We start from the raw sequence: 27,007 nt of genomic DNA, 5'->3' as shown, positions 1-27,007 counted from the left end.
TAGGGCAGCCAGTGGTAAAAAACTATGATCTGAGTCTATTACCTGATAACTATACTTTGTGCAGATAATTTAGAAGATATGAATTAGACATGAAATGGGTCACAATTTGAATGATTCCTCTAAGAAATAGTTTTGGTTTTATAGACTATTTAATTAATTTATCAATTATTAGTAAAATTTTTATGAATTTACTTTAATCTACTTTTTTTATGTGGCCCCTACTTTAAATATTTTTTTATAATAGAGATAAACAAGCTTTATTAAATGATGGAAAAAAACTTAGCTTCCTATTTAACTAAATATTTATGACGTTAGATATATAATATATATAATAAACAGTTTGACGTGTTTTTCCATTTTTGTCCATTGTACATTTTATTCATTTTGTGCATCTCTCATCATAACCATAACCCTGTAAATACATATAAAAATGGGTTGAGTTAAGTAAATTATGATACACACTTCTCCAAAAGTCTTGGCCCCCCTTGTAAACTTTTAAGTTTGCTTAAGTATAGATTATAGCCGACACATAGCTGCCCATCTCCAATGGACTCAAGAGCACAGTGATTGGGTTTTACAGCAATGCCATAACATTCTTTTCTCCGACGAGACTCGATTTGGGTTCCACAGTCGACGGGAAAGGGGTCTGGAGAGGCCCAGATAGGTGGGAACGACTCAATTTTACTAGAAATATTGTGCTCTGTCATGGCGGATCCGTGATGTTTTGTGGGGGTATGGTCGCCGTACACCACTTAAGGTCATTAAGCAAACAGTGAATATGGAGCAAATTTCATTTTTCAAGATATAATGCCGACCACATCGCACGGAAATGGTACGAAACATTCTAGAGGAAGGAGATATCCAAAGAATGAATTGGCCAGCAAATCCACCAGACATGAATCCCATTAAACATATGCGGGATTATATTGGCAGAGCAGTATCCAATCGAGAAAATGTAACTCTTGAAAACCTGACTGCTGCCATTCAAGAAGAATTTGTAAATATGGCTGACCATGTTATAGATAAATTGAGTCGCGGGATGCCGAGACGCGTTAGCCAATTGATTGTAAGAATAGGCGGTTTTTTTATTACATTATATCTGTTTTTTTAACATAAAAAATTTCACATTTCAATATTTTGCAAATTTTTCGTTACTTGGTTACGTAAATTTAATTTTTTTTGTTTCACTTATATTGTTATTACACTAAAGATAAGATTGAGCACATTTTATGAATTTAAAAATATTTTGTTATTAAATAACCAAGGGGTCAAGACTTTTGGAGATGTGAGTACATATATTCTACAACAAACTTACAAAACATAACGCAAAATTTATGTTAATACTATTTTTTTTTCTCTTCCTTTCGCTCTCAAACTGCTATTTAACAATGACTTGTGGTTTTTGTAAAAAGATATGATGTCATGTACTGTTTGTTAAAACTTTCAGACAGATTGAAAAAGAATTCGAACGCAGATAGTCGGTGAGAACATATTTCTGAGAAATGAACATCGATTAAGTCAAGCTAAATCATAGAGAAGAATAGATTGATAAATTATTCTCATTAATGGATATATGTAAATATCTATTTGGTAGTGAAAAAGCAATTTTTAATTGAAACATGTTTCGTTGTTGGTTGCAAGCAGTAAAAATCTTACTTTTTCTATAAAAGGTTGATCTTTGATTCTAAATAACATTGAGTAGATTTGATTAACTTCATAATTAACTTTCTTTCACATTATATGATTGTCCACTGACTATGGCTTCAAAAAATTTCACTGTGGAATTAAAAACATATTTGATTAATAGTTTTTACCAACGATCACTTATGAAAATGATAGACTGCACACTCCATTTTACATAAGCAAGTAGCTTATTTCACATATTTACTAATACATACATGTATTGAAATGATTCTTTTTCTTATGTTATATAAGGATATATAACGATAGAGGGAATCTGGCTGGGTGCCGAAAGGCAACAGGCCAAATTTAAGAAGACTGAAGTAGATAGTATGATTTTTTGAGGTTATATTAGTGTTTACAGTAAAAATTGAAAGTTTGTTGTGATTTGTGTTCAAATATACATATACTAGTGTCTGCAAGGTAACTTAAAAGTTAAAATTAAGTATTATTACTATTACTGGGTAATGTATAAAGTAGTTGAATAAAAATTAAGTAATTGTTATAATAACAACTTTACATTTAACTTTATAACGTCTTAGAAAAAAAGTAAAACAAAATAATTAATAATTATTTAGCTTTTGTTAAGTATCTAATATAGCTACAAAAAATTTATTTTTCTATTAGTTCTTTTTCTGTTCTTTAGTTATAAAATATTTCATAATCATTCTTTTCGTTTTTGTCATCTCTACTATTACAAAATAAAAAATATATTGTAGGATTTTTTAACTTTTCCGCACACGTGTTTGTATACTTTTCAGCATATGTGTGATATTGTTTAATCGACTTTCTTATTTAAAAACTACGTTTTTTGAAGAATTTTTCACGTAGTCGTAGGAAAAATAGTGCAAACTCGTTATGTAATATACTATTTCCTTCCCGCTATATGGCAAACAACGCATTTTGACACTGTTTTGAATGACGAAAGTACCAATTACCAACAAGGTATCGATTGCCCTTGACGAAGTGTTGGAACTATTGTAGTAAATAATAACCCGCTCCGCACAAAGAGTAAAGAAAGAAATATCATTTAGTTTTGGGTCTCGAACCGGTCCTGTGTAAATCTAATCACCAAATAATACACAATATACGTCGTATCAATATACTTTCGCAATTAAACAACACTTAAACATGGGAAAAAAGACAAATATTAATCTTTGCTACTACAAATGATTGTTGTGCGTTTGTTTAAATAACGATAATGTTGTTTCAAAAAAAGTGTCACTGACGAAAATAGATATTTACGGCATTGAAATAACGGAAAATTATGATAAAAATTCAAAGTTAATAGTAGGTGTTACTATACCATAAAGAATTAAACTAATAAAAAATCGTATTTTTACCTTGGACTGTATTAATTATAGAATTTTTAATAAAAATACCGTTATACGTCATCAATATAGTTGACTTTACGTCGTAATACTATTTAAAATATCTCAAATAATATGAAATTATCACGAATAAACACGAGCAATCATGGACGTAGTCAAATGAAGAAAAATTGTAATATAATTTAGATCTTATGATGAGAGATTGAGATTGAATTGATTTTGTTGTTTGTAGAGTAGAATTTCATTCATTCAAAGATTTGAATAATTTTATTTTATTCATTCGATGGTCCCCTTATAAATAACTATGTATTGCTTTGAGTTTTCATATTTCTTAATAAATATTCTAGATATAAAGACGAGCAGTAAGATTTTTCTCAAAACAATTCCCGAGAAGGGATTTTTGAAATTTCAAATTTTCGATGAAAGCTATATGAAAAATTTTTCTCTATAATTAAATTGAAGAATTTTCAGGATAAATTGTAAAAAAAAATTTCAAATATATTGAATTTTCAGCAGTTTATGATTTTTTATTATCAACCACTTTATATTTTTTTCACCTCCCCCGAGAGTTGTTTGACAAAAAAATTTTACTGTCCGAGTGTAAAATCTTATATTCGGTATTTATCTCAAAATTCCGGACTATAAAAAATTATATCATTTTCATAAAATCCAATTACGAAAGAGGATGAAATAATAACCAATTGTTTTGGGGTGAAAATGAAAATATAAGGTTAATTTTCACGGCCAGTAACCAGAAAATATTTGGGCAATTAAAAAAAACTTGTGCTGGAGTACAAAAATTTTCCAGTTTGTTTGGGTGTTCGTTCACTCTGGCAACGACGAGACAGTTTCAATCACCAGATTTGGATTAGCAAAACCACTATCCAGTTCAGAACTCATTTTTTGTGTAGCTATTACAACTTTGAGTAGTCTATTCACTGAGGTGGATCTTTTACCAATTGCTCCATTTAAACAGGCGCAAAATTCAATTAGTCAATGGTCTTCTAATCGAACATGGTCATCTTAGATTTCATCTTCATGCTATAGGCATCATGGACGATCTGAAATACGGTGGTGCATGTGTGCAGATCACTTCATCGGTGAGTTCCTAACAGGCGTTACAGTTTGCCTCGTGACGTTAAGGGTTCAAGCCAAGTTGTCTCATTAGTTTTTAAATGTCCTCGGCCTCTATTAGTTTTAAGTGCGCTATGGTCCCAAACTTAATTATTGAACTATATATAGTTAAGTACGCATTTTGATCTACAGTCAGGTAAACTTTGTCCTCTTTAGGTTGCTAAATTTTTCTTGTTTCTTATTGTTGTCAGTCATTATCCTACAACATTGTATCCTTCTATTTTCTTATCCATTCTTTCTGGTATTCTCTAAGCTATCTTCTTTTTGTATCATCTTTTTCGTAATCTCTCAGATTACATCTATTATTTTAAATTCGTTGTATAACGTATGAATTTTGTTATTTGTACGTTTGACCCACCATATAACAATTTAAAAACTCATCTCTTATACTTTAACGAACAGACAATATGGTAAAATTGTGACGAAAAGGATATGTTAGTTTTAACGATATTTGCATTATAAATGCGGTATAGACTGCTCACACTGTATAATAATTAAAACGTGTCTTATTGACGTTGTTTCGGGGTCAGTTACCATAAATTTTACGACACTATTGAACATAATAGAAAATTATTTACAGTTCGGAGCCGCGTATGCCGAGAAAAGATGGAAAAAATTTTACAACCACGTAAATCTGCATTATAAATATTGTATGTTATTTACTGTATTTTTAGCGGTGATCGTTTGAGAAATATTGAAAAAATTCCATCACTCATAGTCAGTTTCCTCTCAAACAAACTGTCTGGTTATTTTAAGATTTTTCCGAGTCTCTCAGTTGTCTTGTTGTCTTATGATTTAGTACAATTTCCATACAATAGACACAATAATCACCTGTCAATATACAATATTGTTGTTATTAAAAAATTGTTACGAGTAGATTGATTGATAGGTACTAATAAAAGTTTTTGTTCGATGCAAAATTACAGCTGTGGTTCAATTTAATGAGAAACAATTGAACGAACCATGGGAAAAATTTATTATCTAGCAACCGCTTAGAGCAGTGTTTCCCAACCTTTTTTGTACCATTTTGTACCTTTCCTAAATTCTTATGCCCCCCTTATTTCACATATATAGTTTTTAATATCACAAATATGGCATTGTACACTTAAGAAACTTAAATGATGGGTTTTAGAAAGAAATTACTAGGAAATTGTTAATTAAATTTTCAAAACATATAATGGAAAAATGAAATTCAAATTCCAAATCCTTGCCGTATTTTAACGGATGACAAATGGGAAGTTGCTCTTATAATTTTGAGATGGGTAAAGTGAACAAAGTAATAAAAACATACATTGAGTGACTGAAGTAGTCATTTTCATTTGAAATGGTTTTCAGTTCAATTGAAGATTTTCAACAGACGCAATAAAGTTTTTAAAAAAATGACAAAAATGACTGGCTAGAGAATGACTATTAATGGTAAATATTTTCGAAGTGAACGTTATAATCAAATCGTTTTTGAAAGCTATCGAAAATTTGTTCAATTGTAGATGATGAAATATTTGGAATTCTTTATATAATAACTCCTCTCAAATCATCTTTGGTCTTGGGTTTTTCTGCATAACAGGAAGCACCATAAGAACAAATCACACGGGCTTAAATCCAGTGAATATGGGAGCCACTCTATACTTTTTTGTGCAAAATCTATATGCTTCACTATAGTTTTTACTTATAGAATAAAAGCACTCGATAAGATACACCTTTTCTTCGTTCGTAAGGCCACTTATTTTAAAGTACATGTACTGCTCCTTAAGGCGCCTCAATAGAAACTGACAACATTCTAGAATATGCTTGAACACAGTCTTATACGGTAGAGTAGAGTGGGAAAGAGATGCATATACTTTAGGCAACTCCCCTGTATATTAGGATCCAATTTAGATAGGTTCCTCTTTCTTTTCTTTACCTGTGAATCATTTATAATACTAAATCCACATTCACCTGAAGATGAAGAAACGGTAGCAATAGTTACCTTGCAAATATGGTTGAATTTGGTTATTCGATTTCCTGCTGCCTCACGAAGCCATGCCATCGCTCCTTTCTATATCAATAAAGTTATAACTGACTCATCATTTTTCAATCTTTTTGACACTGCTTATTTTATACATCTGAAAAATCATTGGCTGCATCATCCATGATAGGAAATCAATTTGTTGATGATTGACAATAATGTTACGAACCCGTCCACGACATAGGCTGTGAAGCCGATCCTTTCCGGTTATAATAGATTTCTAAAATTAGGCGAATTCGCGGCGCGTCTGATGTGCTATTTAAAAATAGTGATTTATGTTGTTTCTTATAAAATAATTTCTACGAAGATCTCTTATTTATTTGTTTCGTTTGTTTATTTTCTAGAATTTTTGAAAAACTTATTTTGACTATTAAAAAGGAGTTTGTATAGCGAAGTTAGTAAGTTAATAATAAATAGTGATAGTGAACTAAATAGTTAAGTATTAGTGATTAATTAATTTATTGTATAAGTTGGATAAGTCGAGTGTTGGTGTTTGAATAAATTAAATGAGTAAAAGACAGTGTTTATAAATTCACACCACCGTTAGAAATAGTTTAAATAAATAAGAAATAAAACGGTATTCATTTACTTCAAATTTTTTGAGAAAACGAAATTGTTCATTTTTTGTTAATATGCTTAATAACTTAATAAGGATAATGAAACCAAATATCTTCGATTTAACATCCTTGAAGTTACTTATTTACGTAATTTTATACTTTCGCGGTCCTCTCGTTTTTTAGCTCTAGAGAATCGAAAAATCATCCGGCTTCTATGAATTTTTATCAAAATCTTCGTTTTTATAGTGGATTTACGAAAAAAATTATGGGAATAAAAAAAATTAAAACTTATATTGGTTTCAGGGCTTTAAATGTTCATGAAAATGCTCTCTTTCACGTATGATTATTGATAAATTTTTTCTAAATCATTCAACAAAACATTCTTAAAATCGCTTATTGTAATCAAGCGTACAATATTAAAAGGTAACTTTGAAAAATTGAAAATTTTCACTATTAAAAAGATGGTATCTTACTAAGTTGACTGTTAAAGAGAATCCAGATGGGGGGTGGGGATGTTTGAAAAGCAGACTAAATGTGAACACACCTTCCCTAACCTAACCCAACCTTTTTTTTTGCCCAGAGGTGGGGTGGAAGCTAATGCCTTCCTCACAACGGGCGGGTGCAAATGCTGTGAGTTTGTGTGGGACTCTCACCCACTAAACCACCCTCCTCAATCCTCGGGAGTGTCGTACGCCGGGAGGACAACAAATTGTCATGCATCAGCGTACAACACTTAATCCTTTGGATTTTTGAGCTGTTTCTTAGCTTCACTCCTCTCCACCAGTCCGTCAAGACGGCAAAAGAAGAGAGAAAGTTACTGAGCCACTCCACCAACTTCAAGGTCCTACAGCTCCCAGGAGTGGAACCTAACCCAACCTAACCTAACCTAACCAATATAACTTTTAATTTTTTTATTCCTATATTTTTTCATGAATCCGCCATAAAAACTAAGATTAAAAAAATTCATCGAAATCGGATGATTTTTCGATTTTCTGAAGCCAAAAAACGAGAGACTGCGAAATTATAAAAGGACTAAATAACTCCTAAACGCTTTACCATCGATTGTTAACAAATACTTCAATTTCAGGTTTGTCGTTTAAAAATTCCAGTTCCATAAATATTTTCGAATCTTTAGATAGACTCCATTTATGAGAACTATTAGAAAAATTAAAAGTTAGCAAATACTTTTTATGGAATTTAATCTGCTGAATGCGTCGACTATTTTTTTATTTTAATGGGGATTAATCATCAAAAAATGAGCTGTACTACAAAACAAGTAAAAGTGCATTACTACTATATACATTAAACCTCACTAAGTAGTTCATTGGTAAGGTCAGGAACACATCTTGCAAGTAATAAAACAATATATTGTTGATTCTCAAAATTCTACTATACTTAGAAACATATTCATATTCGTGAAATTAATGATTTATTATTTAACGTTTACTTATTTTCCAGAAGTTTATCTATCTTAACTTGTCATAATAATATTTATATACAACACTTATAAATTAATTACATTGCTATATTTATATTAGTGATGTGAAGTGTCAAAGTTGACTGCAATATATGTACAAGATTTCTCAGATCAATGACATATCTGTGACATTTCGCTCCTATCGCCAATATAAACAAAAAGCAGGCCCGGACTGAATATTTTCTTCAATAAATCTAATCTTAATAACATAGAACAAAAGGATTATCATAGTACGACTAGCTCATAATGAATGTGACAGTGACATTTTTTTAACCCCTTTTTTATTTGCAATCTGTAAAATTTCACAATGAACAAATGGTTCAAACTGTCTTGTAGGAGAATTACAGTGACAATTTCTCTCCACTTAAAAAAAATCGTTTGATTGAGGGATAACCACACAACACATCACCATGACACTAAAATCTGGCAGATCACATGCTTTCTAAACCTTCACTGGGTGGGAGGTCTCATTAGACCTTGAGCCAATGTGTGGAGATGGGTTTCCATGTGGTAAGAATATATTCTAACCATTTTCCATGTCTATCAACGTAAATGGTGGCATCATCGAAAAGATATAGACCCAGGTATAGAAATAAGATCACGCATCGAGCAAGCCGAAAACGTCTCTCTAAAAATGAGACAATTGTTTACATGCCGAGCACCCAACCTTAAAATCTGGTACTGGACGGTGAAATGCTATATATATAGCACCTTATTATACGGAACGGAGGCTTCGACCTTTAAGGTGAAGTCACAAAGGCGCTTAGAGAGTTTCGGATCTTTCGGAGGATGCTGAAAATTCCCTAGATCGCTCATATCAGTAACGAAGAAGTGATGCAAAGAATAGGCACCGACAGGGAACTTACAGAATTAATAAAAACTCGAAAAACCTCGTATCTGGGACACATATATAGAAATGACAAATACAGTGGCTGATAAGAAGGGCCAGAGACAGAAATGACTTTGCCGGGGTTATCGCCAACATTCGTTAGAAGAAGAAGAAGTAGTAGAAGAAGATTATATTTGGGAGAAGTGAGATATTTCTTATTTAACTGACTTAAGGTAACAAGTGATAAAACTGTTGGGTACATACCCAGAAGCATTTACAATAATTCTGAGTACTTTCGATTGAAATTTTTCTAGAATTACTATACTTGAGTTGGATACAGTGCTCCATAGTTCAATAGCATAACTCCCGATGGGTTTTAGTTTGTTGCAGAAAATGATCGTTTAATATTACAGTTGGACAGGTTCCTTTCCGTTGGGTATAGTTACAGATTTGATTATTTTATATTTTTTGAGATTTCTCGCCCAGAATTATTTTTTTACTCTTGGTATGTCTAATTTTACTATTTCTTCGAAACAATTATATCATCTCCTAGCATTTGGTGTCGTTTATGCAGCAAAGACGCTTGATCATAAATTTTTCTCTGTTAACTACTTTGATCGTTGTTCCTAGTTACTTCCCATTCCTGGAATCTCATGCCAACACTCCAGTGATCACTACAATGGTCTTTTGAGTTGTATATTTTGTGAATCTTATGACCTTTTTTGCTTTTTATATCGATCGTTACTCAAATCGCTCTGGAGATCTTCCAATCACTTTTATTTGACCATAAAACCTGATATTTGGCTCTGATTCTTAAGTCAATAGCATAGTTTAACAATTACATCAGTAGTAGCACTGTCTCTTCGGCATCCTCTCCCCTTATCCCACTTTGTGCAAACCTATCTGCTTTAGAGTTTTCTTCTACTTCATAGTATCTTTCCCATTCATGAATTGTTGGGAACAATATATCTTTCTACCCTTTAGATTGGGCAACTAGAATACTGCAGGTAAGTAGAGGTGAGGCAAATATACTGATAAGACAAATCATAGGGCACATGGAAGCCAGTTAAGGCAGAACCACACCGAAAGAGTTGCCAATGCGGCTTCTGGTTCAATAGAAGAATCTTAATATAAAGCCAGCAACGCCTGTAGAATTATTAAATTCTGCAGAGCCTCTATGGACGAGAAAGACCAAGAGGAATGCATAGAGTCTACCTAAGCAACTAGAAACGATTAGAACATAACAGTAACATTTGTTTTTCGTTCAAGTGAATTACTAAAATTATGTTTCAGTATAGAAATAGTTCCAAGTAGTTCCAATTCGTTTAACGTATTGGCATGAATAGTACAATTGAATAGTACAATTGAACAGTAGTACATTTAGACGAAATGTTAATAATAAAGTACAAAGAAAAATACAAAACAAGTAAGCATAGTTGTAGATAATTCCATGAAAATTACAAAACGGTAGAAATTTTTTTATTTTAGAGATAGTGCTGCATAAATCATCCAAAGACTTCTGCATATAATATTGATATTGGTTCAATCTTCGTAAGTCAGATCGTTTAGGTTAAAGCGTTGTAATAGTTTGGTTCGAGGTATCCCTTGAAGTGGATAAATATCGAACCTCATTCATGTAACAGTGAATAGTATTTTGCTGGTGTGGGTTTGGTAGCTTGAGTCCCACATAAAGAAGGCATATTCAAGTTTTAGAATAGAAGAACGAATGCATTATGAAATAAAGATACGGTTTTAACTTCGGTATACTGTTTAGAGTTCATCGGCTCGAAACCAAGGTTTCTAAAGGCTCCTCCAGTAAGGATCATATTAAAAATGCCCAATAAAGTTAAATTCACTATTGAATGTAACACCAAGATCTTTGAATGTTGTGGACCGTTTTTGGTTTTGTTCAGAAGCAACGACAACGTTGCACCTAACTCGTTTATGTGAAAAATAATTGATTTGATAACCAAGAACATGTATCATTAAAGAACATTTGTATAACGAATATCACAATAAACCGAAATGTAGATATCAACTAACTAATTATTAGCTAGTAGAAATAGAACATTGCATAGGTGCCGCTTTATATTTTGAGATACAAGAAAACTACTAATAAGACTCTATTTATATTCAAAGTAATCACCAACTGCATATATGTATTTTTGTAACCGAAGTTTCCACAACTTAAAGCCTTGAAATCAGTGATCTTGTAGAATGCTTTCAAACCATTAATAAACCGCTTCCTGTATCTAATCCTAATGTCATGTAACGTCAACCACGTAAATTGACTTTACTGCTGCGGATCTATCACCAAGTGTCGCCTCAATGGGTTGATAGTGGCATCTTGGTCATACGTCTCGCTGTCTCAATGTTTCCAAAAGTAACTGAAGACCTACTAGTGTTTCCAACAATTTATCTTGCCATTATACCAGCCTAACCAGGAAAATAGTATCATTTTTTACTTTTTAATGTTAATTTGAACATTTATGTGTTCATTCGTCTTGAAAGAAAATTGTTTTACAAGTACAAAGTATCGTTTTATTTTTATGAATATTTCTTGATAATAAACAATATGTGGTCACAGCAGAAAACGATATCGCAAATATGTATACCGGATACAGGGTGTTTTCTCACGACTTATCGCCCGCCTCCACTGGTATCCGTTTCTAGTCGAATTTCACATTGAAAATTATACTTTCCTACAATATCAACGTTGCGTCTTCAATTATATTCTTAGAAATATAATACTAATTTTCTCACAGACGTTTAAATTCCAAAGAATGTCACCTTCAATCCTCATTTATACATTCTAAACGGAAATTTTTCAACATATTTGTTAATATTCGATTTAATGCATCAATGTAATCTCCTTCAAGAGCACAATACAATCATTGCAACGCTTCTCCAATTTCTCGATTCCGTGCTTGTAAAGGATTTGTCTTTTGTCTCAAAATAGGCTTCAATTTCAATAATTGCTTCTTCATTTAATCTGAATTTCTTACCGGCGAGCATTTTTTGAGATCAACGAATAGCCAGTAATCACTAGGGGCCACATCTGAACTATACGATGAATGTGAAGTGTAATTCCTTCAATTCAACCACCGCCGCCTTGTGAATCGGTGCATTGTCTTGGTGAAACAATGGTTTTTTCTTGGACATATGAGGCCGTTTTTCCTTGATTTTTACATTCAAACGATCAAACAACTCTGTGCAGTATTCGCTATTGATTGCCTCCTAAAATATTGAAACCATTACTTTCCCAGCTGACTGTTGTGCCTTTGGACGCTTCGGACGTAGTTCACCGGCTGCAGTCCATTCAGATGATAAACGTTTTGGTTCCGGAGTGAAGTGATGGATCCTTGTCTCATCTATTGTCACATATCGATGCAAAAAATCTGATTTACTGTGTGTAAACATTTCCAAACACTTCTCTGATTCATCAATATGTTTTTGTTTTTGGTGGACTGTAAGTAAACGCGGCACCCACTTTGAAAAAAGCTTTCTCATGGTCAAATGTTCATGTATAATTGTAAACACACTGCCTTCTGTCTACTGCCTACCTTAATTGGACAACCAGAACGTTCACCATCATTCACTTTTCTCTTACCAATCAAAATATCATGAAATTTTACACATAATTTTGGTTGGTACTGACATAAACGTCATATGGATTTGACAATTGCAGTCACACGACTTATTGAGTAATGTTATACTACAAACGACTGAGCTTGGTTATAAGACTGAAGCTGTACGAAGCTTGTTAGATATTGACATTACAATTTCTGATCTATGAATCAACGATTGATCCACTGAACTTGAATTTTTCAATCAGATAAAAACGTACCAATTTCTGCTGTAATAGTAAATTATAGTAAGCAATTTGAAAAAATCTGTAGCCGACTTATTAGAAGTTATTCAACTTCTTCAAATGATTCAAGCCATACCCAAAGCTAAGCAATGAGTATCATCTTAACATCATTGAAAAAATGAGAAAAAAATCGTTATGCCGAATATAACGCAAGTCTAACTCGAGCTCATCGACAGATAACAATATTTAAAAAAGTACGTCTCATTACTTGTAAAGTAATCGATGATTTTCGAGGCTCTGGTGATATTATATAAGATTCATCATAGAATTAACCAATACAAATTGAGGATTTATCATAGTTACGGCTTATAAATAAGTATTTCACTAGTGAATAAAGTACAACTTTATATAGTTCATAAGTGTGAATAACCTTTCAATTACAATAGTTTTGTAGATAAATCCAATAACACAAGTAAGCCTAAAGGCAGCTTGATATGGTGCAAGACAAATTGTATGCAATTTTCTTCATAATCAAAATTATTTCGTAGATTAATTTTGCACTTCGCTTGATATTATGCAAACCTCTTGCCATTTTATTATGGCTGCCAGTAACAAAAAGAAAATTAAACAAACTCCTAACATCAAATTTTATTGAATATTTTGGGACCGGTTTAAAAATGAAATTGATAAAGCTAAGATTGTCTTTAATTATATCTACTGCTGCCTCGCTTTTTGAGCCTTATGAACAGGTTGGTTGTTACGCGAAAAGTAATTAGACTTCTCCCAAGAATTGCAACTTGCACGCAATAAAAGTGGCACCGCATCGATAATGTTGTAAGTGCGCATTCTTTTGATCAAGAAATATTGCGTCTTGCATTGTATTGCACGTTGTATTGTATCCTTTCAAGCGACATTGAATAATACTCCAGTGCTAACCTAAAGCTAACTGCTCTTTGGACTTGGCATCCCAAATAAATATTGTAGAGGTTTATGGTCGATTTGATGAAGTTACTACAAAACAGTGTTATTTCAATTCTCACTGAACCAAATCTAGATTTGAAGCAATCACCCTGTCTGTTCGTGTCGATCGAGTCCAAATAAGTTCTGGTTTATCTCTTATAGAAATGACATCATCATGCTCAGGTGAAATTCGCAATTATTATATCCGTGGGTAGCAATACGCGATGTTTCAACCCAAGTCAAACAACTTCATTAATTTATTCTCATACCTTTGCAATACTTAATTGGTAGGTTAATTGTCGAGAAAATTCAATACGTGACATAAAAGAAGACATTAGAGTATTTGAATATACAGGGCGCGGCTAAATTATGGAACAAATTAATTTACAAAAACCCAGAAGTAGGTCGATTTTTAATTTTCTAATGTAGTTTGTGTTTAATAATAAAATTAAATGTTCAAAATTCCGTACATCTGTCTCTCGATAATAAGCGAATACACATTCTTCTTGCCCAATACGAATCACTTCCGAATTAATCTTTTAACTTCGTCTTTAACTTCGTCTTGCAACCGCTATTGATTTAATAGTTTATCTGCATCTGATTTTAAATATGTAATTCGATAGAAAACAAATTTAAACGTGTGAAATCTGGAGATGTTGGAGGTTCTGTGGCAATAATTGTAGATAACATTTCCCCTATAAAGTTTTCTCGAAAAAATAACGACCAATAATTGTGTCATTAATTACTCCCTGCATACGGCGATCTGAATCATCATCGTTAAGTTTTTCATGTAAATAAATTTAATACGATTGATATTTCAGTATACTTTATACCGATCGTTGATATATGCCCATAACCACCGAAATTTTGGGTGAAATATTAACTCACAACATCAACTTTCATGTTTTCTGTTACCTTGGAACGTCTAGGCTCTGAATCTTTCCACAATGACCATTTGCTCTAATTTTTTCACAAGCTGATAGGTTTGTCTAGGTACTTTTCTCACTTTTTGCGGCGAGTATCATTTAAAAATCAGTACTTAAAACCAACATCCCAGTTCCTTCCACTTTCCTTCGACGTGAAGTGTTTATACTAGCGAACTATACGGCACTAACCAAATATACATCTCTCTCACATAACATATCACCATATGCACTGTTTCGTAAATATTGTCAATTAAAACCATTTTCACCCACGCAATAGTCGTAATATAATAGTTTCTCTCTTCTGGAATCGATCACACACTAGAAACGAATCTGCAGATCGCCACGTCAAAGAAGTCTTCGACAATCCTTCAGAATTCCTACATTAGCTTGAGAATGGTCTTAAAAGTAACTTCTAAAACCTCATCCATGATTCTTAGTGTGATCTAAACAGCTATACACAATATTCAACCTCTTTCATATTTTTTGAAAAGGAGAGAAGTCGTGGCAAAAGAAGACTCCGTATTAACCACACCAAACTTGTTTGATGTCTTCAAAGATTCGTCCTGTTGCTAAATTTGTCACGTTTTTGTGGACGTCAAGCACATTCTTATCGATTGCAGACCATACCTCTACCATATATCAGCATTTTAACCTTCATGCCTCATAGAAATATTCTTCTTAACGCTACCAACCTGTATCAAAAAATATAATCCAATATGTCTTGTAACAGTTTCGTTTCTTTGCCAATGACCAGAACGTTAAATTGAGTCAAAAGAAATTACATGTCGAATTATTTTAGGATTTTTGGATTAAGTAGATTGTTTGTAAAATACTGAATTTGTTTCATAACATAGTCGCGCTCTGTATATCCAACCTTAATATTTATACCTATTTGTCGTACTGGTTATTGCGAAATATCCATTTATTATTATTTCTTGCAAAATCAAACGTCAGAAAAACAATAAAAGTCAATGAAAAATTATAATTTACCATTTATCTCGAAGGAATTGGATATATTAATTTTAAATTAGTTTTCTTAACCTCTCATGACATTTGAAAAACTGTTTATAGTGCAATAAATGTTTTTATCTATCGACCAACACATATTTAGAGATTCTTGGATCGTGTTGAACAGTGGCAGCTCGTGTTACCAAATTTTAGGTGTTCTATATGGTTCTAAAAACATTTTTCTTGCAGAAGGTTTGTTGTCTTTGTCAAAATTCCATTAAATTTATCGGCTTTTGTCCTGAAATGGATTGTTTAAACAGTTGCAATACAAGAAAAATATAAATCACATTGAACAGATTTAACACATCCAATAATTTAACTGCGCTGAGAGATAGTTCACTAAACTTTGGTATGCTTCAGAACTAACTTACAGTTACATCTATTTAAGCCTAAAAATGAATCCAAGAAACATGCCATGATTATCGTTATTCATCACAAAATGCAATACAATTATCAATTTTAATGATGTAATTATAAAGATTACTTATTAAATATGTTAAATGTGTAAGGTTTTCGCGATCGTCGTCCATTGCTTGAATGTTTCTTAGGCTGTTAGGCGGTTGGCATCTTCAGAAGTTGCCTTTTGCTGCAACTGATTCTGATAGAAAAAAAGTTGGCGAATCGTCAATTAGCAGCGATTATTTTTCATGACGGCCTAATCGTTTAAGAAAAAATCAAGCAATTTGAAGTTTGCTTTTAGAGCTTTCGCGTATTTTTATCTTAGGGGTTCTAAATCACTGAGCTCTATTTCCTTGCGAGCATTTCGGCAGCAAAAAAGCAAGGAAAACAATTTATACCAAAAATCCAATCAATGTTGGTATAAATATAGAGTAAATTCTCTTTTGTAGTTTTTTTGCACAAAATCATACATACTAATGAACTAGACAGTTCAAAAAGTCGCGAAAATTTTTTATTTACTCACACACCTACTCAATATATTAAGCTAGAATGAATGCAGCAAATTTCTCCAGTTAAGCAAGACGGAACTATAACGTGGTTTATTGTAGATCATCAAAAGAGCGCGCGGAGCAGATTCAAATATCCGAGATTATTAATAATACTGCAACAGCATGAATCGGTAGGTACATTATTCAACTGTTCGAACCGAACTTCGTTTCCCAACAGTTGTTAATATAAATATTACAAGGCGACTGCTAAGTATGGAGATTTTGTTATTTAAACTTTGTGATTATAATTTTTCTAGTTTTAAGAGCTCTTGAACACTGCAACTCTCATCCTCTAACCGCCCCTGATCTCGAAATAATTTTGTTACAAATCAAGTGACTGTGACGACATATGTAAACGACAACATTGTTTTTGATATGAACTAATGAAATAATAATTGTTTTTTTATCGCATCTACTTGAACACAGGGTTTTTTTCATTCCATTGAGATAAATTATAATAAACGATCTTTGTTCTAATGAGATATTTCAAAGAGTATTCGATGAACTGATCCTCTAAGTGTAAAGTATTGATAGATGGTAACTCATGCTGATCTGTTTTTGTTGTTCCGGTGAAACTCTTTTTTTCGCCCCAAAGAGGAACTCTTTCCTTCGTAAAATACTTATTCACCTTGACAATATTGAATACTTCAATTTCCGCATCTCATGAACTACTGACTTTTAGTAGTAAAGTGAAGTAGTGAAGTAAAAAAAATGCAGCGAAAGGGATACTCAGATGACCTGCAGAAATTTAAAGGCAACTGGATCCAATCTTGGTTTGACGTTATGCAAGGCTCCTGCAGCTACCATGACATAATCCTAACCCATTTTTCTTCATCAGAGCTGCAAATTAAGAGTGAAGTTGACGAATGAGAGGAGAGCTAGTGTAAATGACATTTGGTTCGGCGCCAAACCGATAAATTGCGAATTATTGCTTTAATTAATTAATTATTCTTTATTGTCTGGAATCGCTTACTGTCAAGTCATTTTGTTAGATTTGGAAACAGAAAGTAATCGAAGGGATTCAGATCAGATTTAAATAGTGGTGGTAACACAATTTGTCTCATTTTTCTGCAACAATAACGGACAAATGTTGTGATCGAACCAAAGTATTTTCTTGAATAAATGCGGTCGGTTTTATTGACATCAAAACGTTTCAGCCAATCAGATTAATATTGGCTAGTTATATTCTTTTTCTATTTAATTAATGTTACTGTGTAAAACTGTGACCTTGACTTTATTGGTCAAATAAACGGTTTTTGGTTTCTTGGAAGCATGATCTGATTTTTTGTTTTTTCTCCATTCCTAATGAAACTACCGTCTATTCATTTTGATTATTCATTTGTAAGTTTGTAAAATAATTAAAAGTTTTTGTGAACTATTTATTATCATAATTTTTTCACTAATTACATGGTATAATCACCTGTTCACTCCTCTATAAAAAGCTAATAATGCAAATGGAAATAGATGGAGGTGTAAATCAATTTACTCTCTATGCTTAATAATTTTAAAGGGAAGTACAAGTTCATTCCAGTTAGATGCGTCATTAAAAATAAACATAAATCTCAATTAACGAGCTTTGAATACTTGAATGTCTGTAACGAAATTATTGTAAACTGAAATTTGAGGTGTGGTTTTTTAATTAACATTGTCAAATCATTCAAGAAATGAACATATGCTGAAATAAAACTATAGAAGAATTAATTAATTGATTAAACATTATTTTATTTCTATATAACAATTATATAAATTATGTTTGTCTTTTATATTGTTAAAAAATGTATTGATGACTAGAAAATTGCACAAATGTTCATTAATTTTCATTAATCTACAATAATTTTTTACTTTTGCTCATTTATTAAATTATAAACTGAATGTACAATGAAACTGCATTAGAAGTCTTTTTTGGGCACTTTTTTTTTGAAGTATTGTTACGTTGCTTCACACTTCTTTCCCGGCAATAGACAAGCAGATTTTTCTATATCCATTTGGTCGTTATATAAATTAATGATCAAGGATTTGAGGTGCTCAAGTACCTCAAACTTCAAATTAAAAATATTGTAAATAACAACAACAAACAACGAAATAAAGTAAAGAATGTAATAAAAATATTCGTAAATAATTACTAGGATTCTTCTTCTTTTTTTTCTTCGGGTTTCATCTCCAGTGCCAGGTCAATGTTTTGCTCGATTTTTCCTTCTATATTATTAATTTCAGTATATCATACTTGTTACAGCATATATGCCCAGATAAGCAGCCTTTCTTCTCTTTATTGTTGTAAGTAAATGTCTTTCCTTTTTCATACGTCCAAGCACTTCATCGTTAGGTGTATGTTGAGTCCATGATAGTTTCAGTAGTCTAAGGAAGATCCACATTTCAAAAGCCCTGAGTCTATTTATGGTATCCACTTTTAATGTCCATGTTTCTGCTCATACAAGAGAACTGAGTTCACGTACGCCTTTACAAAACAGTATTGAAGACGCCACGTTGTTTAGTATTTGTTTGGCAGCCACCAATATTGATCATTTCAGTGAATTTATAAACATGGAAAAATTGGTCATCGTTATGTAATACAAAACTTTTATTTGAAAGGCGTTAGTCCAATCGATATAAAAGCTGAACTATATTCTACTCTGGGCCCAGTCCTGCAGAGGAACAACTCCTATATCAGGGCAAACTCAAACAAACCTTCCTCCTATACCAAATTTCCCTTATTCTACCTAAAAATTTTCGAACTAATCTCTCTCTCTTTGTACTCTGGGTGAGACTGGTCTTTAAACTAAGACCATCATCGTAGTGGTCGACCAAATGCGGTGAAGACTTCAGAAATGTCGAAGAACATCCATAAAGCGGTAGGCATTTCAAATGAGAAAGCTGTGCGCTAGATAGGTGCCGTGTTTGCTCACAATGGAAAAAACCAGCATCGTAAAGATGTTTCCATTGAGTGTAATATTTCACAGAAATAAAGCCGAATTTTTACGCTGTTTATAAACATGGATGAAACGTAATTTCATCACTTCACCACCGAAAAAAAAGAACAATCAAAACAACGGAGGCTTCCTATTAATGAGTCGACTACTGCAATTATATTATTAGAGTTTTTGTTGGTCCTCAATTTGGGTAATTTTGGACGACGTTCAGGCTAATGCCTTGTGCATTTCAAGTAACACTTTATCTACTATATTTGGTTAAGTATTGTCAAAATCGGGTGTAGTGTGATTGTTGGTGATTACATCTTCATATTCGTCAGTATAGGTTTCAGTGTACCGTTTAAATCTTGCGCTGCGAAAAGACATCTATGCTTTGAAGATCTAGAAAGACTTCTCGTCTTTGCTGCAGGATATGTGAAGGAAACAAACTGCTTTTCACAATACTCCCTCTCTGATCAGCTATTCGTTATATATGTATATGGAAATAAAGAAAAAAATAATGGATGTAAATAATTACGTCCTTTTTTTATCTGGTTTATTGTAATGATGTTTGTGGGCTCACGAAATGCTTTGAAATAGAAAACTATACATCAGAATGGCGCCTATTCATTGATGCATCCAAAACTAACCTCAAAGCAGTCTTGCTATATAATGAAAATGTATTTGCATACACTCAGTTCATATGGAAGAAAACTACATTGACTTGAGAAAATCAAATATCAAGAACATCGATGTAACTGCCGAACAAGTAACTGCCACCTCGAAACGGTTTAACTCCTGGCGAGAAAAACGTTATCAATACCACTTTAGTTACGCCAGAAGAGATTTTATTGCCACCTCTTCATATTAAATTGTTGCTAATTAGTAGTTTATGAATAAATTGCAAAAATATGGGAATTGTGTTAGATTATATGTTCCAAGCTCCCGAAATTGTCTGGAGCAAAGTTAAAAGGAGTTTTCACTGGCCTCGACATAACCAAACTTTTGTCTGATCGCTTCTTTCTTGAATCAATGGGAGAAATCGAATAAGAATCATGGGACTCTTTCAAAAATTTAGTACAGAAGTTTTGGGCAATACCAAGGATCCCGAATATAAAACTATTGTACAGCGCGCTGACAACGTATAAAGCCCAAGGGTGCACTCCCCTTCGCCTACAGTGAAGAACAAGGTGAAAATTTTCACCAGAAGGTACTTGATATCGAGAGATGTTGCCAAGGAAGATTGGATGTCAGTATGTTAGCGGACTACTGTTGGATGCTTAAGCGAGAAACCAAAATCGAGTTCGGAGAAGCATCAAATAGAAAAAGAAAAGATTTTCACAAGGAAAAAGAGTAATCATAAAGTTGTGTATAAATTTAAATAAGAAAAATAATGGTTTTTAATTAATGTTATGCTTTGTTTTTATTGCAATAAATAGTTGATTTTTCTCATTATTGTGTTTTTATTTTGCAAAAGTGATGGATGGTAAAGAAGTTATTTTGATAATCAGCGTACCTTAAAGCATATAATTAAGCAAAACTATCGCATGCAGCTGAAAAAAATCTGTTTTCACAGACCTGTAATATCAATAAATTTCATTTTTATTTATAGGTTATAGTATTTCTCATACAAAGATGTTTGATGTCATGGCTATATTTAAGAAAGAAAGCTATCCTCAGCCTCATTATTATTATGACACAGAGGTGTATTCAGCTCATAGGTTATTGGCCAAAATCAAAGTAAAACTAATTTGACTTTGTATATTTCACGTTTAATTACCTTGTTGAATGAGTTTTATTCTTCATTCACCTCAAACTAGTTTCTTTGATGATAGAGGTGAGTTCTAAACCAAGCTTGAAAATTAGAATTACCATCAAGATAGATTTGGATGCACACGAGTGCATACTTAGAATTGTAATAAAGAAAAGAAACCTCGAAATTAGACGTCACCACTTATTTTACTACTTAGACGTCTTTTACTGATTCACGTTAAAACGGTTTAACGATTTTGGATCAGACAAACATTAGATCGTTTTTAAACATCCCCTACCTTTTATGGGATACAAAGTATTCAATCACTTTCCCACTTTATATTTTTACATTTCTACTAGTATAGTAACAATTCTCTATAAATCCATCGATAAATAATGTTCACCAAATTTTTCTCGAAATTATTTTTATCATTTTAAACTCTTTGAAAGGCTACAAATCTCGATGAATTGAGCGACAAAATAATTCATTATTGATGTAGATTTACAGCTAAAAGATATAACTGGTTTGAATTATGTTTAGTTGAAAGAGATGGTAATTTGTGACATAAAATGTTGTTGATTCCACGTACATTTACCTGCTCTTGTTTTGATTCTGATCAATTTTGAATCTAATAAGTAGGGTGATCAAATAATGGAATGGGAAACCGATTTTCTTGCATGTCCCTTTTCATAATCAATTTTTCTTGCAGATGATTGAGGAATTGTTGCTCAGAAGTATATATGTAAGTTTGCGAAAACTATATTTTGCTTTAAATTGTTTTAGTTAAGCCGGTACTGCACGACATTGTCCAACGAATCAACTGTTTACATGCCGAATATTATCCAGATCGTGACCTTTTGATTCTCTTATAAATATATCACTTTTAAAATGAGATCACCTTTTTTTAATGATTGTGTTTTCAGTGGGGGCTAGCATTTTGGCATCGATGTCGTGTCACGTATTTCGTTCATTATATTAGTGAAATGAATATATTTGGCTCCTATATCATGATTTCTTTAAAATAGCCAGCTTCAATTGAACGAACATTACTCGAAGAATTTCATTCAATTTATCACTTATTATATGATTTATCTCTTCACTCAATAGTTTTGGTATACAATTGTGAAAGGTTTTATTTATGAAATAAATTCTGAATATCTTCTGAACGCTTCAAATGCACATGCTTTGTTCAGAATATCTTTATAGTGTGTTTTCTAATTCAAGATATATTTTTAATATCAGAACTAAATCTACCCTGAATCGTAACTCTACAGTCTGGCTTAAAACACATAATATTTTTGATATGATTTTACGTGGGGCACTTACTATTAGCGGAAAATTGAATTTATTATATTTAGCTTTCATACTATAACGAAAATGTAATTATAATTTATTAAAGTTATGAGATATTTCGTAGAAAAAATGGGCTTCATAATTTTTAGGTACTATTTTATACACCTTTACTACCTGCTACCGGTCCAAATAACCACAACCCAAACTCCATAGCGCTGGTCGTTCTTATAGTTCTTCCAATATCAATTGCAGATTATAAAACCCTTGCCGACAATTTTTTTTGATCTACCATAGGCGTAGATTTTATTTTATAAATTTATTATTTTTACAAATACTTTTAAAAAGATGTATATCTCATGCGAGAAAGTAGTCGTTAAAAGACGGATGCACTTAATTGTAGTCCTACTTGGAACTCTATTAGAACTTCGGTAATCCTTTATCTGACGAAAATAATCTTGTCGCCATAGAACTGTCCTTAACGCTTCGGTCATTGCCATCCATTTATTCAGTTTTTGTGCTTAAAGCCACATGCTGACAGAACTTGACCCAATGTTTCTAAACTAGCTTTGTCAACGAATTTCATTTTTTCTTTACATGTTTTTCGGTTCTGTGAATGATCTATAGCAACCCCTTTCGTGACTACTCGATAAATAGAAAATTTATTTCCTCTTCTTAGAGGTTTTTGCGGTGGATACTTGCATGTTAAAGGCTTTAGCTCTTACGTAGAATGAGTATAGGTGCTGCTGTAAGTCCTATTCCGAGGTTGATCGTAGGAAATGTGAGCAGATAAATTCAATTTTCAATCCGGCGTATGTGTATTCATCCTATTTTGCAATTTAAAAACGTGGTAATTCGATTTATACTTACAAGAATAAATATTCTTCTAGCTAGTGTTGAATTCAAATTATAATTTTAGATGTTCATAAATCGTTCGTGGAAGAATGTATATTCAGAACAAAGCAAAATATTCAAAATACATTCGGAGTGTGTTCAAATTATCTACAAAGCTATTATGAATGTTATTTGTAGAAATATGGTAACTGCTCAAAATTCGAAACCGAAAACGTATCAGATGGTAGTGAATGAGAAGGCGAGAGAAAGTGTGACGGTGAAGCATTCCATCTGAACTTGATTCATAAACTACTACAATCATAACTTTTTAAACCTACATGCTATCGATAAAAAGTTACGTATATTTTATTTATTTTCACATCATTGGGATATTTTAGTTTTTGAACTTTTCAATCACAGTCATTGCGCCTATTGTGAATATCAATATTCCATGATGTAACATCAAATTGTTGTGTATATTTTTCGATGAATTTCATGGAAATTAATCAATATTCCCTGACTGTATTGTGAATTATGCATAAATAATTTTCCATAATAGTCATTAAGGTGTAACTATCGATTCTAATCGCAAAGGAATTTAATAAAAAATATTGCCAGTCATGTTATGAATTGTTTATCAAACTGGTCGTATTTTTTATTTAGATTTATAAAGAAATTGAATTTTAAAGGAAATTAATGAGTTTAAACAAATTTTCCGCAAAATAGTGTTGGATTTATTGCGAACCATGAAGACTAAAATATTTGCATTAACAAATTTTTCTTCAGAAAAAAATTCACTAAAAATTCAAATTAATTCAGTCGTTCTTTAAAAATAAAATACAAATAAACGTTCTATGTTGTTAACAAGATTAGTACGTACAGAAATACTTCAACAGTATATATACAAGGGTGGTCTGATAATAACTTACGTCTACAAAAGAAAAATGGAAATTTTGGAAAAGTGGCGATACATTCTTCAATATAGTTTCCTTTTAATTCAATACTTATGAACCAGCGAAACTTCAACTTCTACAAACCGTCTTGAAAATTAATAAAAACAAGTCGCACGGAACCAAATTTGGAGAATACAGTCGATGGGGCAGCAGTTCTTAGCCCAGGAATACGTTTTTTGTGCCCAATGGGGCTGCTGTTGATTCTTCGTACTTTGTGAATTCGAGGAAACGGTGGTGATCAACTTCCCAGCCAATCGGATTTCTTTCAATCACGTGTAAACCGGGTAAAGTCCACTGTTTCGAATATTCCTTGGTATCTGGTGGTGTTTACCAGTAGATATAGGATTGATCAACAGCCACAAAACATCGCAGAAAATCCTTAGGATTGCATTTAAATAGCGTAAAACACTGCTCTTAAGGGATCTCACGGTTACGCTTTATGCCTGGAATAAGCAAACACCGACAACTTTCTCATACCTAAAAGTTCATGCAGGATATGACCTACGCAATCTTTTGAAATACCTTCTGTCTCAGCTGTTTCGTCTATCTTGTTTCGCGACATTTCGCAAGAAAGCCTCCTTCATTTGCCAAATTACATGGTCATGCAAATTTTATTCTTTTTTCTGTTGCCGTTTTCTGATTGTTGGTCTTCGGCGGTCTCTTTTTTAAGATTGACTAAATTGTTGATAGTGTACATTCAAAAGAAGCAAATCTTCGCAAAAATGGAATTTACCTACTCGAGAATGCTTACGTTGGATGCTTTGTTATGATTTTAAAAAAGGCTTTACTCAACAACAGTACATGTAATCGCTTCATGCAAGTTTTGGGAATGATGAACCATCAGAGAATGTTTACAATTGATTTGCGGAATTTCTATATGGCTCTGTCGGTGAATAATGTCGAGAAGTTTATCATGCCCTTTATTTTTTTAGTATTTTTTAGATTTTTGAGGTCATATAAAACTAATTATCATTTATTTCAATAAATCAGTTAATATTCATTCATTTTGATAGAAATATAATATTATTTTATAAATACGTTTATTTCCGATTGTCATCCATAATCAACAACTGGAGTGTCATGTTTCAACGACATTTCGTGTGTTATTATTAAAAGACTAAGGCAAAGACCGCTTAAAAATTTCTTCACCACTAAATCGTGTTATCATCGATATTTTTAGCGTCACATTATATTCGCAAACAATCGAAAGTTTCTTCATTTGCCTGACGAATTTCTATTAATAAAATGTGGATTACGGCAAACTTACGTAACATTGTAAATTTTTTTTGACCTAAACATAGTTTTTACCCAAACACGATAAGGGAATGTATCAAAATTAAGATGTGGGCGACTTTAAAATATCATTATTTATAGTTGATATTTGTAGATTCAAAAAGACAGAATCAAATTAAAAAAAAAACAAATAATAGAATGAGATATTTTCTTGTATATTAAGTACGGATAATCTTTGTGTTTTGGTCTTGACTTAAGCCGGTGCCTATCACACGATGGACGCTGGTGAGATCAGACGCATCGTGTGGTCTTAGTGCGCATTCATTCAACAAAAGTGTTGCTTCCAACATTGGTATTGGAACGTTGGCCATGGAAAGTCGGTATATTGATGCGCGTCAAAGGATTACCCAACAATGGAATGAAGTTGGAACCAACACTTGTACAACTACACACACTTCTTGTCCTCTCGCGTGTGAATGATACGTATTTTGTATGAAAAACCAAAGTTGCCAGTCTGATCCAGTTTATTTTAAAATAATTTATATCTGCTGTTTGCTGTTCAGAACTTTTCACTACGTTTTAATTCCTGTACGTGAGGTTACATCCTTCGTCCAATCTTTAGGCAACGTTGAACGCATCGTGTAGTTGCGGCACTGCATCCAGCCTTCCTTCCAATGTTCAGCTTTTCGTTAGAAAGCGAATTTTTGACGTATCGTGTAGTACCGTCTTAATTTGCGAAAGTCTTATATTGAATAATAGTGATATAAACATTAACAGAATGGTACTTCAAAGAAAATTAAGAATATTTCCACTAGCTACACGATTTTTGTACACCGGCCGAAAGTTGTTAATTCTTTGTTGCAATTATTGTTTATTTAGGTAATCGTTATATAGAAACAGTAATAAAAATGTTGTTTCACATCTGTTTTTGGAAATACTAACTACAAAATTGAATTAACAATAAGAAACTAATTTAAAATGACAAATTGTGGCTCTTTTGGTGTTTTCTGCGGTCAGTTACATTTATTACAGACTAAGAATAATCCTAATCCGCCAACATATTCTCATCTCAACATTCATGATGACGTTTCGCAAAATGATCATACGTCCTAAGTTGTCAGGGAAAAAATTTAAATGTGAGTGCACAAAATGAACAGGCGACTTCCTACTTTATCATAGTTTTGATTCATTGCTTCAAATATCACAACAGTAACAGTATTTCCCTTTTCTTTTGTAAATCATACTTCTGTTTCTGGATAAGGTAACTATTCTGTCTGGGGTTACTAAATGCCACTATTGTAAACAAGATCCAAAAAGTTTTGCTTTAGATCTTCATAATTGTAAATTTCTAATGATATCAGTTATATCAGCTT

At 32.5% G+C, this 27,007-nt stretch overlaps 1 protein-coding gene across 6 annotated transcripts in view; it reads left to right on the top strand.

Annotated features, from left to right (window-relative positions):
* LOC130899588 (uncharacterized) overlaps positions 1-27,007 on the top strand; it is a 152,088-nt gene that overhangs the window by 94,168 nt on the left and 30,913 nt on the right. Inside the window, exon 1 of one of the 6 annotated variants that reach the window (XM_057809639.1) lies at positions 22,040-22,066. The exons of the other annotated variants lie outside the window; for them this stretch is intronic. Within the exon in view, the coding sequence (XP_057665622.1) occupies positions 22,065-22,066 (2 nt within the window). The 5' untranslated portion in view covers positions 22,040-22,064. Of the gene's footprint in view, positions 1-22,039; positions 22,067-27,007 lie in introns of those variants that run through there. 6 annotated transcript variants of the gene reach the window in all.

The sequence above is a fragment of the Diorhabda carinulata genome, chromosome 11 (genome assembly GCF_026250575.1).
Source record: "Diorhabda carinulata isolate Delta chromosome 11, icDioCari1.1, whole genome shotgun sequence".
Lineage (NCBI taxonomy): Eukaryota > Metazoa > Arthropoda > Insecta > Coleoptera > Chrysomelidae > Diorhabda > Diorhabda carinulata.
Note: the sequence above shows the minus strand (reverse complement) of the source record. Positions and strands in the feature narration are given on the sequence as shown.